The sequence below is a fragment of the Patagioenas fasciata genome, chromosome 3, assembly GCF_037038585.1.
Source record: "Patagioenas fasciata isolate bPatFas1 chromosome 3, bPatFas1.hap1, whole genome shotgun sequence".
Taxonomy (NCBI): Eukaryota; Metazoa; Chordata; class Aves; order Columbiformes; family Columbidae; genus Patagioenas; species Patagioenas fasciata.
Genome location: NC_092522.1, coordinates 55,776,048 through 55,793,246, shown reverse-complemented (window position 1 = coordinate 55,793,246; position 17,199 = coordinate 55,776,048). Strand labels below are relative to the sequence as shown.

Sequence of the window (17,199 nt, the reverse complement as noted above, 5' to 3'; positions counted from 1 at the left end):
TCATTTCAAAAAATATGTGCAAATAAGATGCATTTAGTTCTAGCACAGTTCAAATGAAGAGCACAAACAGAAGTTATGTGCTGTGGACTACAGCGAGAACTTACACCTCATCGAATAGGTGCCCGAAACAGATATGGGTACCTCACAGCACCCTTAAGATACCGTGTTTCATTCATCTACCTATTCTCAGATGAGAGAAGGGAAAGACATCGTTCTCTTTCTAGATCCTCTGTAAAGCCCTATAGAATTGATTTAAATCAAGTTCAGCAATTTTGAGTACATACTGCAATTGCAATTCTACAATTTTTGGGTTTTATGCCAAACTAGTTTACAGAAGCTCAACTGCTTCCTTTTTATTTATGTGTTTAAATGAAGGGCAACTGAAATATAATTAAAGTGGAAATACAAGTAAAATTCTTAGATGAAATTTGCAATTCCATACAAAATTCCTCAGTTACCATTTTGTTTTCTGCAAAATAAGTCAGATTGCATTAACCCAGTCTCTAAAAATCTCTCTATCCTACTAAGCAGCTGAATCAATATAGTTCACAGAAAAAGAATTTTCAACAAGCCAAATGACTTGGTAAATGCAAAAAATTCAATAAGACTGAAGTCAATCTCTTTACATTTTCAAGGTACAGTTGAAACTAGACTTTATTACATGAGGTAATTTCTACTTAACACCAGCAATTTCCTTGCAATCTGAACATGCCAGTCTTCATAAATCTGCATCTTGTCATGGCACACTAGCTATGCTCAAGCCTGAACTGGACATGCAGTAGTCGGGAATATGTCCTTTTATACAAGTTTCTTTAATCATCAACATAGTTTTTGTAGCTTTGGGTGGTGTAATGGGCCATGAAATCAGAGTTACTTCAAATCCAACAAGTATTTGACCATACCCTGCGGCAGGGAAACCCAGGATCTGAGTAGGATCTGTCTGAACACATAGTATAAAAGGAAAAGCCACTTCATAAAATATATCTATGGGTGTACAAGTATAAAAACTGAAAACAATTTAATCTATTTCAATACAATGCACATAACACATACAAACAAGTCACACAGTACGTTCTCAGTATCACTGTCATTTCCGTGTTCGTGCCATCTTTATGCCAGCGTAAGTCTATGCGAACAGGCCTTCCTTTTCACCACATTCTCACTCTTTACATGATCCTGCCCTGCCTACCCCTCCTCCTGCAGGACCATCTTTCCTCTGGGCAGCAGTCAAAGTCAGAGCATAGAGTAACCAGTTCATATAATACACACTCCTCCCCTAAAGCACAAACTAGCCAAGAATGTATTGGATGAAGAGTACAGGATATCAGCTTCCAGCCAAAACAAACCTAAGTCAAAGTGAATCAACCAAGGCCACAAGCCTTGCATTGCCCAGTGTCCCGTTGCACAGGAAGGGAAGGAAGGTAGAAATTTCTTACATTGCTGACCAAGAACTTCAGAAGGGCAGCGCTCCAGAGGCAGCCATTCATTGCTACAGCACTGTCATCGCTTTATTTAAAAAGAAAAGCAAACCAACACCAACACTACTCCCATACACACACACACCCTTCCTTCTATATTTATGTCTGCTTTCAGGATTTCACATGCATGTCGCTTTTTATTAGCGGGGTACAAACTAGTAGTTCTCCCACTTGCAGCACCATACTGGATAGAAAAAAAACCATGAGTTTTCTCTGATAATAGTCCAGGTTCCTTTACACATTCAAACCATAAGGTAGGGAAACTTCCCACAGTCACCATGCTCCTGGGCAAAGTGTCATTTTTCACTTTCAACGTAACAGTAGAATAAGTAGGCTCTAAAATAGCATCCCAAAGCAACCACGACCTCCTTCTCATTCTAAAACTCAAAACAAGATCCTCAGTAAGTTTCAAGTCAGTAAAGAGAATTAAAACAAGAAACGCACGGCATGAGAGCTGAGGAAAATTCAAAACGGGCATGCAATTATACCAAATTTCACAGTCAAGACTTAAGTAGCAACACCAGGTGGTCTCAACTGAAGGCTTGGAGAGAATTTTGGATGAGTAAAGCTGACTCAGCAGCACTGAGAGTAAACACAGTGACTAGGGTTCAAAATCTGCTGTAAAGCCCTCAGAAAACGGCATGCAGAAATAAACTGCGTACAGTAAGAGAACTAAAACCCAAACAGACACCATCATACAAATAACTATTTTAATGTATTAACAAAGAGAATCTTTCAATTTTTTTCTTAAACAAGACATGTAGTATCAAATATTTATGTGCATGGGGAAACAGAAAGGGAACAAACATCGCAGTATTTTATCTGTTTTCATTACATATTTTGACATTTTACTAAGAGTATTCTACAAGAGTAAGAGCAAAGTATATTTAACCAACATTGTTCTAAGTAGTGAATCAAACAAAATAAAGAAGTACTTTCAAACCAAATATTACCTTGGAAAACCGAGCATTTATCCATTTTGTAAAGGTCTTTTTCTGTACATCATTGTGTTCATCTGAAGAGAGAAAATAAGAGAACAACGAATGAAAATGCATTCTTCTTAATATTTGATTGTTCATAACAGGTGTTATTAAACACAATCCCAATTCAGCGGGTGACTTTTTTGTCTAATCTGTCAACAAAGCTGTTCAAACCTCTACAAAACTTCCATACTTGCAGAATCACGCAAATGTTTCAACTGCACTAGCAACCTGGGCATCTCCTTTGCATTAGAATCAGCCTCTCAGCACTTCCTGAGCAGGATAATGATGCATTAAATTCACAGGCTTCCTAGTTGGTGAAAAGCAACCTATGAAAACATAACCTTTCTGTCAGACTTTGTCAACACACTTTGCCTGGATGCATGACACCAAAAGCTGCTGAGGTCCTTATTCAAGCTTCTGATGCAGGTAACAGCTTCCTTCCATACACGGCACCCGAAGTAGAAAAGCTGCCGGGACAAACCTTGAAGCACTCACCCACCCTCAGCCTGGTTTCACACCTGGGTTAGGAACCACATTAGTGATTAGTCACAGTCAGTTCACCCAGTACACGGGAAGGATTCAGCAGCTAGGCAAGCACCTGCTGGTGTGGCATTGAAGTACCACCACCTAGGGACTAGGAGACAGCTGGAAGGACCCACCAGGACAAGGAATCAGGACAAGAGAGCACCTACATATCAAAGCAGAGGGAGAAGCAGTAGCCTCCAGCTGTACAGAGGGAAGATTGTTTCCCAGGTTAAGGAAACCATTTGAGAGTCACCTGCAATTTTAGAGAGTCTGTGCCACTAAACCAGGCTGAGCTGCATCTAGCACAGCTCTGCCTGTATCACAGGACACCTCTTGTGTAACTGCACTGGGCAGTGCTGAGGGCAAGACTATGCCCCATCACCCGCACTGCTGACCACATACCAGGCAAAGGAAGTTTGGCCCACCATGGATTTTCAGGCCTGCTTGCTGCAGCCAGTCTGTGAAAGGCTTTAACCTCCAAATCTATGCAGCAGAACACAGCCAAGGCAGGCAGTGCCTTCCACTGGGCAGACTCAGTTTGTCAGCTGCAGCCTGGACCATAACATCCAAAAGGCCTTCAAGACTCTACAGGCTTCTTGAAAGACCAGCCCAGAGATATACTTCAGGTATCCACAGCACTCTGCTGCCCTGGATGCTCTTTTGCAGAACCTCTTGATGGCAGCTGGCACTGATTTTTCCAAGACCCTTACCACAACAAAGCATGTTGTTCTGACCACCTGCCCTGGCACAAAGATGAAACCACAAAGAAAACTACATTGAAACTCAGATGTTCTACTTTGTAAAATCATGAAAAGGAAAAAAATATTATACAGTCTGAAAATAAATCAGATTATGATTAAAAGGCATCACTTAAAAGACACTGCACCTCAGACAGCAGCAATTGAGACTGTTGTACAGTGAAGTTGTACCTACAAAACCCAGATGTTTACTAAAAAAAAAAAAAAAAAAAAAAGGTCACAGAAGACTACGAGAATATTCCTTTGGTATGCAGCCTCAAAATTTCCCCTTTCTTGTCCAGCATGCACCTGAAAGTGATCACATTCATGTCTAAAATCTAGTCACAGACCTGTTACCCACAGGCTACTGGGGCACTGGAGCAAGTGACCAGGTGGCTTTTTACACAACAGACATGAACAAGGAATATGGGCTAAGGCTTGGTCCAGAGAAGACACGATATGTGTAAGAGACCAATAAGATTGTGACAACAGTTACAAGATTTAATAAGCTTTATGAAAACATTCATGTCAATTTAAAATAAATCCTCAGTTCTGGTCTCCTTTCAGGCTATGGCTGAAAAACCTGCTTTCAGCATGTCCAAGAGTGCACGTCTGCTGCAACATGGCAGCCAGCAGCCATCGTTTCATCCTTCTGTGCTTCTCTTCTTTGCCATCTAAAGCTGATCCAACACAGCCTGCTCCTAAGTCACACCTAGACCTCAAACAGAAATAAAAGATGGCCCAATGCACAAAGAGATTTTTCTGCAAGAGCTTCAAGATACCTACAGTGCATGAAGAGCAAGCCATGCTTAAAACATGTTGTTGAAATTCATGGTGGTGTTCCAGGAGAATACAATTACCTAAAAGATCTCATTAAACCTGCTCTTTTCCCTCAGTGAAAGAGAGCACACTGCCAAAGACAGATAGGCTCTACTAGAAGGATACTCAATGACAACTACCCACCTCACAGGAGACTGACAGGGTCAAGATTTAAACTCCAAATATACTAAATATATTTACTCTATTTTTTTCCCCCCAAGTTTTGTTTTGTTTTTAGGAGACAGGAATACACTAGATTATTAACGGCCACTGTTGGACCAAGAAGCTAGTGTTCTACACAACTCAACACCGGGCTCTGTCCAACTCCTGATAATGTTTTCCATTAATTGCAAATACTATTTGTATTGAATGTATTGAGATTTAAACATCCTTTGGTCTTTAAATATCATTCAGTAACCTCTGCCCCTTTTCTGCCAACACCCCCAAGCACATACCTTATGTACCAGAATGCTTTCCGAAGGCTCAATCTGCCTTTTTCCTTCCTTAAGCTTCTATGAGAATCGAGAATAACCCCAAAGTTTGAGGTCTCACATTGCTTTAACGTGCTTACTCCTTAAGATGATAAAGGCAAAGCACGAAGAGAGGACAAAAATATTTGTATTGACTATGTAAAAGGATTACAATAGTTAAGAAAAGGGTCATGGACCTACAAATCCTGTGCGCTAGGAGTTCTACACACCCCAGTCTTGGGGGACGCAGGCACAGGCATGGCAAGAGGTGACCTCTTCTCAGCGTTACACCAGCTCCAGCCTGCCAGGCCTCCAGCAGCAGACCTTGCTCCCCTGAGACCTCAGGTCCAGTTTGTGTAACTGGTCCCCCTATGTCTGCTGTGGTAGCATACATGACATTTACTAAAAAAACCAGCCCCTTTTCCCTCTTTTCAAAAAGAGGATTTCCTAGTGAGGAAAAATAAAAACAAAAACAAAACAACCCAAACAAACAAAAACAACAAACACACACAACAAGACACCACCACTACATACAACACAGCATGGAACACACACATCCACAATTAACAAACAAAAAACCACATTACTTTGACAAACACAAGCTACTTAGTTACTTAGAATATGAAAGAATATGAATGTATGTACCCTTATTATCTCTTCAGTACCAGAGCATCATTTCTATTTCAGTTAAAAAGGGAATCAGAACACTCACAACACCCATCTTCCCAAAACATCCTGCTCAGTTATAAAACCCATAGATGATATTTGCACCATCAGGCTCTGCTTTCATGTTTCCTTTATAAAAGCCTCTGAAACCAGGATTTGTGTAATTGGTCATTATAGTTACGGTTGATGTCAAGCTTTTGGCTATAAAGCCCTGGAAAGAAATTCATAACTGAAATGCTAATGCTTTGTTAACAACAGTGCCAAGTTATTTTATCCCTCAAAATTTATTTTCTTTAGATTCCTATGGGTCCGTAAAGCTAACCCCTGGAGATTGTCATTATGATTTGGATGACAAATTAGACACATTCAGACAAAAAAAAAAAAAAGAAAAAAAGGGCAAAAAAAGGCAAAGCACATGGTTCTCCAACCAGTCAGCTTCTCACACAACACATTAAAAATGTCAGCAAGTCATAGCCCAGTGAGAAACAAATTCAGCAAGTCACCAAAACATTTGTGTTTCTTTTCACACTGCCACAGCCTGACAATAAAAGTCAAGGACTGACTCAGGGCCAAATTCTGCTTCATCACCTACTGACCATTTCCTCTGGTCAGTATGGCTCTGCCTGCCCTCCAGACACTTAATGGACTTATAACAGCCCGTGTCAGAACAGTGTGTTCCTTTAAGAGGAAATAAAAAGAAACCTAAACACACACACACAGAATTAATCTCCTGTGATGACAACAGGGAGAATGAAAGCTTCCTATCCGGGATGCTTGTTTGCTGAAGCCTGTTTCTGTTATAAAGCATGATGTATATGTCCATGCAACTAGAGTACGCCCAAACCCACCAGCTCCTCTGATCAGATGCCCAGCCTGGACCCTGGCATTCAGCTGCCCCCAACAGCCACTTGTATAGCCTTATGTACCCCCGTCATCCTCAACAATGTCCCTTAATTTTATTGGAGCACTTTGAAACCACAGTTGAAGTCCAGTGTGTTACTTTGTGCATATCATGTTCAGGAGCAAAAAGGAATCTAAATGATCTAAAAATAGAGGTAAAAACAAAAGCTTCACTGGATTGTGGTTTGCCCTTTACTCAACCTCTGCTTCATACTGAAAGCCAGCTTTCTTATTCCCCCAAAACACCTCGCATGCTTACATGACAGAACTGTGTTATTTAGTTTTTGAAAGACAGAAGTTATCACACCCAAAACAGCTGGCAGAGCAGCACTACAATGAAAATGCCCTGGAGAAGTGTACAGACTGGATTGGCAAATAAAATACAGAAACTGCCCAGCCATTCCAGCACAAGTTACCAAGGGCTGTCTCATATTTTAAGACTTAAATTTGCCTTCCCCACCTCATTATTTAAGTTCTCAGCAAAGGAATTTAGAAATAAAAGAAGGAATTAGCCTGTGGGCTTCAATTAAAACATTTGGAATGTAACAAAGTTAGAAACATCCCTTAACCTAAGCCCTAGGCAAACAAGAGTATCTATCTTAGAAACTGCCCCACCCAGGACTAGCACCCATCTGAAACACTGACAGCATTAACAGAAAGAGAGGAAAGAGTGTTGTATTCTTGGGTGCAGGATTCTTCTGCATAGAAAAGCCATTTTGAAAATAACTATCTTTTTTTCAAACTCTGTCAGGCTCATTCATATATAAAAAGACACAAAATAAGCATCTAAAATTTGAGGATGGAAACCAGTGTGGTTTTTATTCCCCTTAGCAAGAGGCAAAAAAAAAAAAAAAAAAAAAAAAAAAAAAAAAAAAAGCCAAGCAAGCCACAAAGCACCAGAGTTCATGACCACAGAGCTCACAGAAGAACCTATAATGCTCATTGGGACTACTGGACCCTGACTTCATTAACATAGAAAAATTTTTATCAGGAGCTCTGAGGTTTTGGGTTGAGTTGGACTTTTTTTAGGAGGGAGGGTGCTTGGATTTTTTTTTTAAGAAACAGAAAGCAAAAGCTAAGATTATTCTGCAGATCCTCTCTCCTCTTGCAACATCATGATAGAACAAATGGCTCCAGCAACAAGTAATTCACTTGTAAGCTTTCACCTTTACAATGAGTTTTTACTTTCTGCAGTCACCGGTGAGCATTAAGTTTTCCTTCATTCTTCCTCCTTCCACAAAATTTCACCAGTTGAGCAAAAAGTTATACTAAATAGTGTCTCTAACAAAAAAAAAAAAAAAAAAAAGATACCTGCCTACAGCAACAGCTGCACAAAATGCCATTCCCCAAATTGTAAATTCTTGCAGTTCCCCAAATTGTAAATTCTGTGTATACACCAAACTAAAAAATACAAGTATTACTTAAAAAGCAAAAAAAAAAAAAGAACACCACCACTAAAAACCCCCTAATAATCCACTCCCTGGTGTTTCCTGGTGTTTCCCAACAGAAGACACCATCGACAAGTAATGAGGAACCTTCCTGGTTCTCACTGAAGTGTGCTGTGGATCTAAGCTAAATTGTATTGACTTCACAATAAAAAAATCCCCCAGCAACTGATAACTTAGAAGAAAGCATCCCCACAGCTGAAGCAATATTAAAATAGCTGTTGCCATACTTCCCAGCAAAAGTAATCTAACACGCCATGCTGCCAGTCTCAGCGCATTGGAATGGTGTTAAAAAGGAAACCAGAGAGAACAACAGCAAGCCCTCGGAGACAGAAATAATGCCTCAGCACCAGGCTCGACAACCCACGCTGCTCAGCCAGTGACCTGCTGTTTTCATGGGACAACAATGCAAAACCAAGAACTGAGGGCAAAGTGTCCTGACACCTACATGGGGCTGCTACAGAAAGTCACCAGAGCCTGAGAACCCCACATTTCACTCCAGTAGCTCCCTAACATTCAGTCAAACCAACCAGCACCAGCTCCCAGTGCAGGACAGCCCTGGGAAGCCTGTGTGTGCCATACGCATATGTTCGGGCATATACATCACAAACCACCAGTGATCATGGACCAGAGTTTGGAGTGGGAGAAGTTTCTTCAAAATTTTTGGTTAAAAAAATAGGTTTCAGCTGTCAGTAAGTGCACTGTGGAAAAAAGAAACTGAAATAAAAGTGTCACAAATACCCCTTTGACAACGGAGAGTGGATTGGATTATATATGCCCTCTAGACACTAAAAGACAAACTTCACCCACAAGGAGAGGAGGATGCTCTTATCACCCCCTCCCCCCGAGGACCCAACCAACAAAACCAGAACATGGAAAATGAAAGACTGATAACTCCTGCCAAAAATCTGGCAATTAAGACATTTCTAAGCACACAAACTGGAAGGCACTTAAGAAAGAGTAAATCTACAGACAGAAATAAAAGGCAGGAATTGCAAACCAGATGAACTACATCTCAGGTTTGGGTTTCTTTTTGTTTGTTTGAGTTTGTTTTGTTCAGGGTTTTAGTTTGTTTTTGTTTGGGATTTTGTTTGTTAGGGTTTTTTAGGGTTGGTTTGGGTTTTGTTTTGTTTTGAGGGATTGGGGGTTTTTTGTTTGCTTTGGGGTTTTTTGTGTTTTAGGGGGTTGCGGAGGTGTTTGGGGTTTCGAGGGTTTGTTTTGCTTTGTTTTTGATTTTGTTTTTTATGAACACAGATTAGATCTTTGCATGTCTGAATGGTTACAAAGAAAAAAAAAATCACTTTCCAGAAGTTGGTGTTAGCCATCTGCTCTTTTTTCTCTTCCCAAATTAGAGCTATTATTAGGTTCACTTGCATTTGTGACCATGATTCGCAAAATACGAAGTCAGAGGGATCATTGTGATCATCTAACTTAATCTCCTGTCCCCACAAAAAGCCCATCTGCATACCAGAAGGAAGCAGACACACAACAGATGTCAGAGACCCTGCCCAGGCCCAAGGAAGCAATATTGTTTGGCCAGAGAAGGAAGCCAAGCCATAAACTGTATATATGCAAGTACCTCTCTTGGCTAGGTATGGCACAGCTTCAAATCAGGCAGATATCACAAACAACCTTGTTTGAACATCTTCAGGAGACAATGTTCACAGTACAAAAGACATAACATTGTTTTCCACATATGATTATGTCATACTCTGTGGCAAACTCGCTTAAAAGAAACCTTACACATAGGAGTGAGCTTTTTCAAAAGTTTTCATAATTGACTGGAAACATGGTGTGGCATAAGGAAATGCAGCAATATCACAGAGAACTTCTTGCAGGTACTGTTAGAGATGGAACATGTAGGAAACAATTACACAACATATTCCATGCTTGGAGCCAGAGCTCCAAATCTGTATCAGGCTGAGAAGGCTGACTTGCTATGTGCAATAAGGACAAGCCGTCACATTTCACATAATTAAAAACACCACCAGACCAGAGAAATTATTTTGTTCTTTGTGACAGACAGGTAAAGACAATGGCAGTCTGCAAAGATCTTATTCACAACATTGAATGAACTTGTACCCCTTCATGTTCCAGAGTCTCTTTTTTATCCCAACTCTGTTCAACCAGAGGTTTTCCTATCTTTCTTTTCCAAAAACCCGAAGTCTGCAAATCCAAAATCCTTCTCATCCTTTGTTCTCTGTCTTTTCACTCGAAAATATCAAAAGCTTTCCTGATCCATAGCTTCAGAGCTGCCCAGCTTCTCCCCAGATTATTCCACCATCTCTCCTCACTCTGTCCCAAATCTCCTTCTACCACAGTCTAGCATCTTTCCTGCTCTAAACCCCTCAATGTCAACAGCTTTTCCCCACACAAATGGAAGCCAGTTCCTGAGATGTAAACTAGCAATACCTGGTTCCTACATATCATTACGTGGCTCCAGTTTCCCATGAAGCAGATTAATAATGCTTGGCTTCTTATATATTAGTACAGAACCAGTGTCAGCTCCTTCTCATGACTTCTCTGACTTCTCACTGCAAGGTCCCACCTCATCCCAGCACACAAGGTACAGGTAGGTCATAGCTAGCTGTGTATGCCTCAGGTTGTACCTCACATGCAGACTCTGGCCACCTACCAGGCAGCACAAAAGACACCTACACTTTTTTTTTTTTTTTTTTGGAATTTCTTCTTTAGTGGAGGCACTGCATTCAGGGCCTCTTCTTCATCCAGCCATTGATTTTTCACTCAACCTGTACTATTTAATTAGCTTTATGACATGAAAATTAGATTAAATTTCCCACTACTTAATCAAAATTGGACCATTTTTGCAGGGGGAAAAAAAATGGAGAGACAAGCATAATCAGAGCATCCTACTTTCCTCATGAAAATACATTAATCAACAGATTTCAAAAAAGTATATGTTGTTAGCATATTTTTAAATTTACATAAATGCTATTCAAACATTTCTGCAAGTTAACTAAGTACCTCTCAATAGGGACCATATAGGTGCCATTTCGGTGAGAGCAGCATGCAGACTAGAGTTATTTATAAGCAAATGGAATTTATAACCCCACGGAATTTAAATCTTTCCTAGCACTCCAGTATATAACACATTCATAACACAGCAACTTTAGCAGTTGAGTTATGCACACTCAGGGTATTAGTCTTCCAAGTTTGACTGCCTTAAATCTCTGATATTTAGAAATCTAGTCTTCGGGGGGAAAAAAAGCACACAAGCAATTCTATTTCACTTATGGAAGGTAACTAGTAAATAATTTAAAATTTCCACAGTAATTAACTCAGAAATTAAGAAAAGAGATCAGCAAAGTGTCTTTTTAAAAGCGATAAAACTCTTTGTCATGTGGGACAAGATTTCTATATCCCCTAAAAAAAACACACAATGAACATGTATAGTTTACCTTTTGTATACACAATTTTGTAACTTTATAATCATTGCAATAAAAGTATTCTAGCACTTTCATACAAATGCCTCAAGCCATCTTGCAAGTATTATGCAAACTTCACTACCCATATGAATCCATCACTCTTTGCATTGCTCCTAAGAAGTTTAGTAAACTTTTGTGAAGTGTTTTCACAGGAAGTACAGCACTACAGAGGTCAGAAGGCACCTGTGGAGATCATTTGTCTGGTCCAACACCCCCAGTCAGAGCTGGTTGCCCAGGGCCATGTCCAGTCAGGCTTGGAACATCTGCAAGGACAGAAACTCCACAACCTCTCTGGGCAACCTGTGTTATTCATTTAAGTATAAGTGGAATTTCCTGTTTTTTAGTTTGTGCCCATTTCCTCTTGTCCTGTCACTAGGCACTGTTCAGAAGAGCCTGGCTCCACCATCTTTGCACCCTCCCTTCAGGTTTTATAAACTTTGGTAGCATCCCCCTGACACTTCTCTTCTCCAGGCTGAACAATCCCAGCTCTCTCAGCCTTTGCTCATAGGATAAATGTTCCAGCCCATTCATCATCTTAGTGGTTCTCTGCTGGCCTCACTCCAGCTTATGTCTCTTCTGTACTGGGGAGCCCAGAATTGAACCAAGTATTCCAGGTATGACCTCAGCAGCACTGAGTAGGCAGGAGCAGGTCCAAGAACACGCGGCATGCTCATGGTAAAAGAAAAAAAAAAAAAAAAAAAAAAAAAAAAAGACTGGAAGAGAAAGGAAGCAAGCTCCTGTTTCACAAACTTGCCAGTCTCTACAGCTCATTAAGCCACTTGCTGAGAAGCTGTTCACTAACACACTTTCACTGAACAGACAACATCCTGGGGAGCTTCTAAGCTCTTCTGTGGCCAAATTGTAACCAAGACAAAACACATTCAGTTCTTTACAACCAAGACTCACACCAAGCCATGTTACTCAGACAAATCCCTGGGCAGGCAAGGCTTGGAAGGCAGAAGCAGGGCGGGGAGCAAGCCCAGATACAAAGTATTCCCCAACTCAAACTGTTGCAAACTGATCTCAACAGCAAAGTGGAGCTCAGTCTTTAGAGAAATCAATAGGTAAATAACATTTTTAAAAAGCATAAATTGTTTGTTTTGTTTACAGACAGGCTAAGTTTGAGTTTCATTAGCTATTCCATTATTTTGTCAAGGTTCAGCCATGCCGATGCCTGTAAATTATTTACCTCAGTCTATTAACCTTTGTAATTACTAGAATGAAACCTGAAATGTAGGTTTAGAGGAAGCCCTTAAAATTCACATGGTATAGCGGTGCTCTAAACATAAAGGAGAAGCAAGCAAAATGATTGAATGACTGAATGATTTAAATCTAAAGTGTCTGTTAGCACAAACCATGCCAAACACTCTCATTTCTATCCCTAAAGTACTCCAGCAAGTTAACTACAAAAATTATCACCGTAAGCTAACCTGCTTTTAGCTTCACAGAACCTACGCAAAGTAAGTTAACTGTTTTGTACTGTCACCCAGCCCTAGTGAGGAAGATTAAGTGAAAGGTAAGTCCATTTCTTGAGATAAAATTAATATTTCATTTCCCAGTCACATTCCTTTGGTGGCCAAGGAAAGAACTATCACACCACTAGGAAAGGGGGAAACTTTGAGCAGAAAAATGTGATGCTAAACAAAGCTTTGAGCACCCTCTCCATCCAGAAATTGCTATTTCTCTAGAGACAAGAAGAAACACGGACATAAAGGTGTCCTATCTAACTTTTGTATTTAGTGACACACCTTAATGAGGAAAAAAATAATGGAGAAACTGGAGTGAAGTATTATGAATGGTCCCTTCTCGTGTCTTCTGGCAAACAGGAGAATTTAATTTTGTCATCTGATCAGAACAGCAGTAGGTCGAGGCACTGCTAATCCTTTATCCTAATTAAACTCACGTTTTCTTCCCTAGTTTAGTAATTAATTAGGTCTCAAATTCGAACCCCTTTCCCTAACTAGCTGCTCTGAAAGTACATAAAATTCTGTTTGACAATTGCAGAATAAATATCTGAAATGCATTAAAATAGGTATTTATGCAATCAAGTAAGCCACTGAAGACTTTCTACTCCAAGAAGTATGATCAAAATGGGACAAGATACAGAAATGGACCAGTCAAAAGGAGAGCAACCAAGTTCAAAGTCTGTCAAGCCTTTTGCAGAACCTGAGCCAAGGGATTTCAGCATCCAATTGTTTAGTCAAATGATTACATGTACACATCCCAATCCCTGTACTTTCATTATTTAATGACCAATTTTTAAGTGGACTGTGATGGAACCTGTGTAAATGTAGGGTTTGAGTACTGTCACTAACACATCAGATGGTTTTGTGAGGGCATGTAAAATTCAGAATAGACACGTCACCTTTACCTCCCTAGAAACTGCCTATACAAAAGAAATAGCACCTAATAAAAGCAGATAATTACAAGTCAGATTCTTATTGCTGCCTCCAGCAACCAGTCCAGTATATCAGTCATACTCACAGGTGTAATCCTGTCTTGGGTACATTTTCGGAAAGGGTTCTTGCGCACCTTCGCAGTGCTGAGGAGTCAGGCACCACGTGGGTCAGGATTCACAGTTCTTGCTCAGTGAGCAGCTGAGGCAGCTCAAGAGCTTCAAGTCCTCAACTCTCCTTTTTGCTGAAGGTCAATGTCCCTGCAGCAGAACAGGTGCTGTCTATGCCTCACTGAGGCTGGAATTTGCAGCCTGATATTGCTAGCCTAAGTACCAAAACTAATAATGGTAACAACAGTGAAAGCAAGGCAGATGAGGGCACTAGTATAAGTAGACTGAAAAAGCAGATACAAGCTCATGGAATGAAAAGTCCACTAAAAGAAAGATATAATTTATGCTGAAGAAATCCTCGAACTGCAAACCACTGGCAAGTAAGGTATATTAGAGGAAGCATCACTGAAGGTGTGCTTATGGAAGAAGTAAAAGCACAGGGTATCTAGTTGTAGACACCACCACAGGTACCATGCCAGACTAAACCCAGCACAGCCCTCCTTATGGTAACCTGCTCCCCTGAGTGACCACTGCTAAATCCCACAAGAACTGTGACTCCAAATACCCAGGCTGAAGAGATCCAAGTAACATAAACCAGTTCATCGGATCAATTTCGATGTTGAAACAGTCAACACAGAAGATTAAGAGCCTAGTTCAGTAAAAGTGTTCAAGACCTTTTGAAACCAAATCTGCGATGCAACTTTGACTTGACTACACAACGTTTTCAAATCAAGTGGTTAGAAATCCCCCCAAACAGAAGGTCCTTGTATCTTTGAATGACCTCCAAAATGAAAACCAGCACACAACACATGAAGAAACACTGAGGTTTAGTCTGAAAAGAAGTTTTTACCACCACTGGGCATAAGTCAGCATCTAAACTTAGATATATACTGTTGAGTTTTGCTGGCACTATTACATGGGTTTGGTATACGAAAAATGTGCACGGACATCACTAATATAAAACTTCCTCTGGCACAGCCAAAGCTGTGTCAAAGAAAAGTTTTTTCTGGCTTAATTCACTTATTTTGAGGAAAAGACTATAACTACATGGCAGAGGAACTCTCTCTGCCAGTAAGAAAGGGAGGTTATACATCACAGCAAAATACAACCTCTGTAGCAGACAAAAGTATTTGATATAATACAAAATGGTCATTTTCTCAATTCAAAGACTTACCTTGAAACTCATGGCATTTGGTCTGAGATATTTCAATCAATAAAAATATATAAGTCTTTCCAGTGTCATACTGGATTAAAAGTAATATCAGCACTTAACCCCCACCCCAGAAAACATCAGCACAAGATCATCCAGGGTCACATAGTGCAAGGGGGAAATTACTTCAAAGGCTTTTACACCCTCAACCTAGACAGAAAAATTATTTGCAAGTAGCACCAAATAATGTTTCTTACTACAAATAATTAGTACTGAACAATCATTTCCCAGATGTCCCAAAAGAAATACATGGTATAAGCACAGCTAGAACAAAAGCTGTGCTTGAAGGCAGTGTTCAGTACGATATTCCAGCCTGAGGATGGCTGTTTGCACCTTATCTGCACATCCTGGGCTCCTCCAAGAGCCAGACATACTTTAGCCTCTTCAGATCTGCCCATGTGAACACCCTCAAGTATCAGCCAGCTCTGAGGAACCAAAGCCCAATTGCTCCCACACATCTGAGCAGGTTGCAAAGGGTCTGGATGAATATGTAATTGCCCAGAGGTGAAGGGTCAGATGAGGGAGAGAAAGGACATGGGGAGGAGGCAGGGATGCAATCCCAGAAGTATGCAAAAAGACTGGCTCTTTACCAAAGAAAAGCAAAACTCTTATGTGGTTCCTCAATGGGGTTAAGAGAAACTTGATATATATTTAGCACGTGTTTGCACTTCTCTGAGAAAGCTCCTATAACAAATGAACTTCATACATGTTTATAAGAATTTCAGATTTCAAAGTCTTGATAAAATGATGCACTTATGGCAAACAACAAAGCTCAGTAGTTTAAAAAATATTTTAAAAAATAAAAACAAACAAACAAAAAACCCCAACACCTTTCACACTCTTCATGTTATGCAAACAGAAGTAACACTTTAACAGAAGTAATAAAAGGAAGATAATTATTTCTGATCTATTTAAAAACATTACCATCACAGAAAGAACAAGTGGTATGAACAGGGTGAAATACAACTACAATGATAAAGAAGTTTAACTCACATAATATGGATTAGATAGAAACATCTGAAGATCTCTCACCTCCAATTTCTAATTTTCCACATTTAAGGCTACTCATTAAAAGTTAGAGTGTTTCGTTAACCAGAACATACAACCAAAGCAGCAGTGAAAAAGGAAATAGAACTTTTTAAGCTGCAAAGGAGCAAGGAAATGGGAAACAGTAGTAACGGTGCATGGAAGTGCATATGAACACCTGCACATAGCTGTCTGAAGCATCACAGAGAAAGCTGCAATACACTGCTCATATTTCAGATTGTCCACTGCTGACACATACAACCAACCTGTGGCACAAGTAGGATCATTTACAAAATCCAAGTATTCAAGAAGCCTACCACATCAAAGTGGCAAGGAAAGAATTCTTCTGACTACACACCTGCCTGTGAACCAGCACAGCTGGACCAAGTGCATTTTGGATGTGACAATCATCTATCTATCTGCTACTTGCTCTAAGAGCACAAGAAACCTTATCACTGTCCAATAGGTTTGGAAATGAAAATTCACATTTGAAGAGCAACTCGTGTGGCTAGAAGCTACACAGTCTTCCCTTTCTAATAGTTATTCTACTAAATACTGCTATCATCCCCCTAAAAGTTGCACAGCCCAGCTAACAAGGCCTCTGCAAGTGCTAAAAAGGCAGTATGGACTAGCATCCAGCTTTCTAGCTTCATCCTGCGGCATCTTTTCAGTCCAACCATGAACTGCCATGACTGGTTTCATGCAACAACTTTTGGAGACTTCAGTTTATTCAGAAGCATAACCCCTGAATTTTGTAGATGACAAATGAAAACTGTGTGAAAGGAAAGAGTGTAAAGGAAGAATCACCAGAGTGTTGAAGAAGGTTAGAAAAAGGAATATATGTGAAGATTTCTGCTCTCAAAAGAATTAACATGACTAAGACCTGTTATGCTAGCTTGAATTTTGGTGCCTTTAATTATAACCTTCTACATGCAAGAGGTTTGTCTCCAGTCCTGCAGAGATCAGTATACAAAGAAAACAACAACAA

General features: G+C 40.1%; 1 protein-coding gene across 4 annotated transcripts in view; it reads right to left on the bottom strand.

Moving 5' to 3' along the window:
* UTRN (utrophin) overlaps window positions 1–17,199 on the bottom strand; it is a 370,439-nt gene that overhangs the window by 308,186 nt on the left and 45,054 nt on the right. For all 4 annotated transcript variants that reach the window (XM_065835372.2, XM_065835371.2, XM_065835373.2 and 1 more), the window contains one exon: window positions 2,432–2,493. In XM_065835372.2, the coding sequence (XP_065691444.2) occupies window positions 2,432–2,493 (62 nt within the window). The remainder of the gene's footprint in view (window positions 1–2,431; window positions 2,494–17,199) is intronic.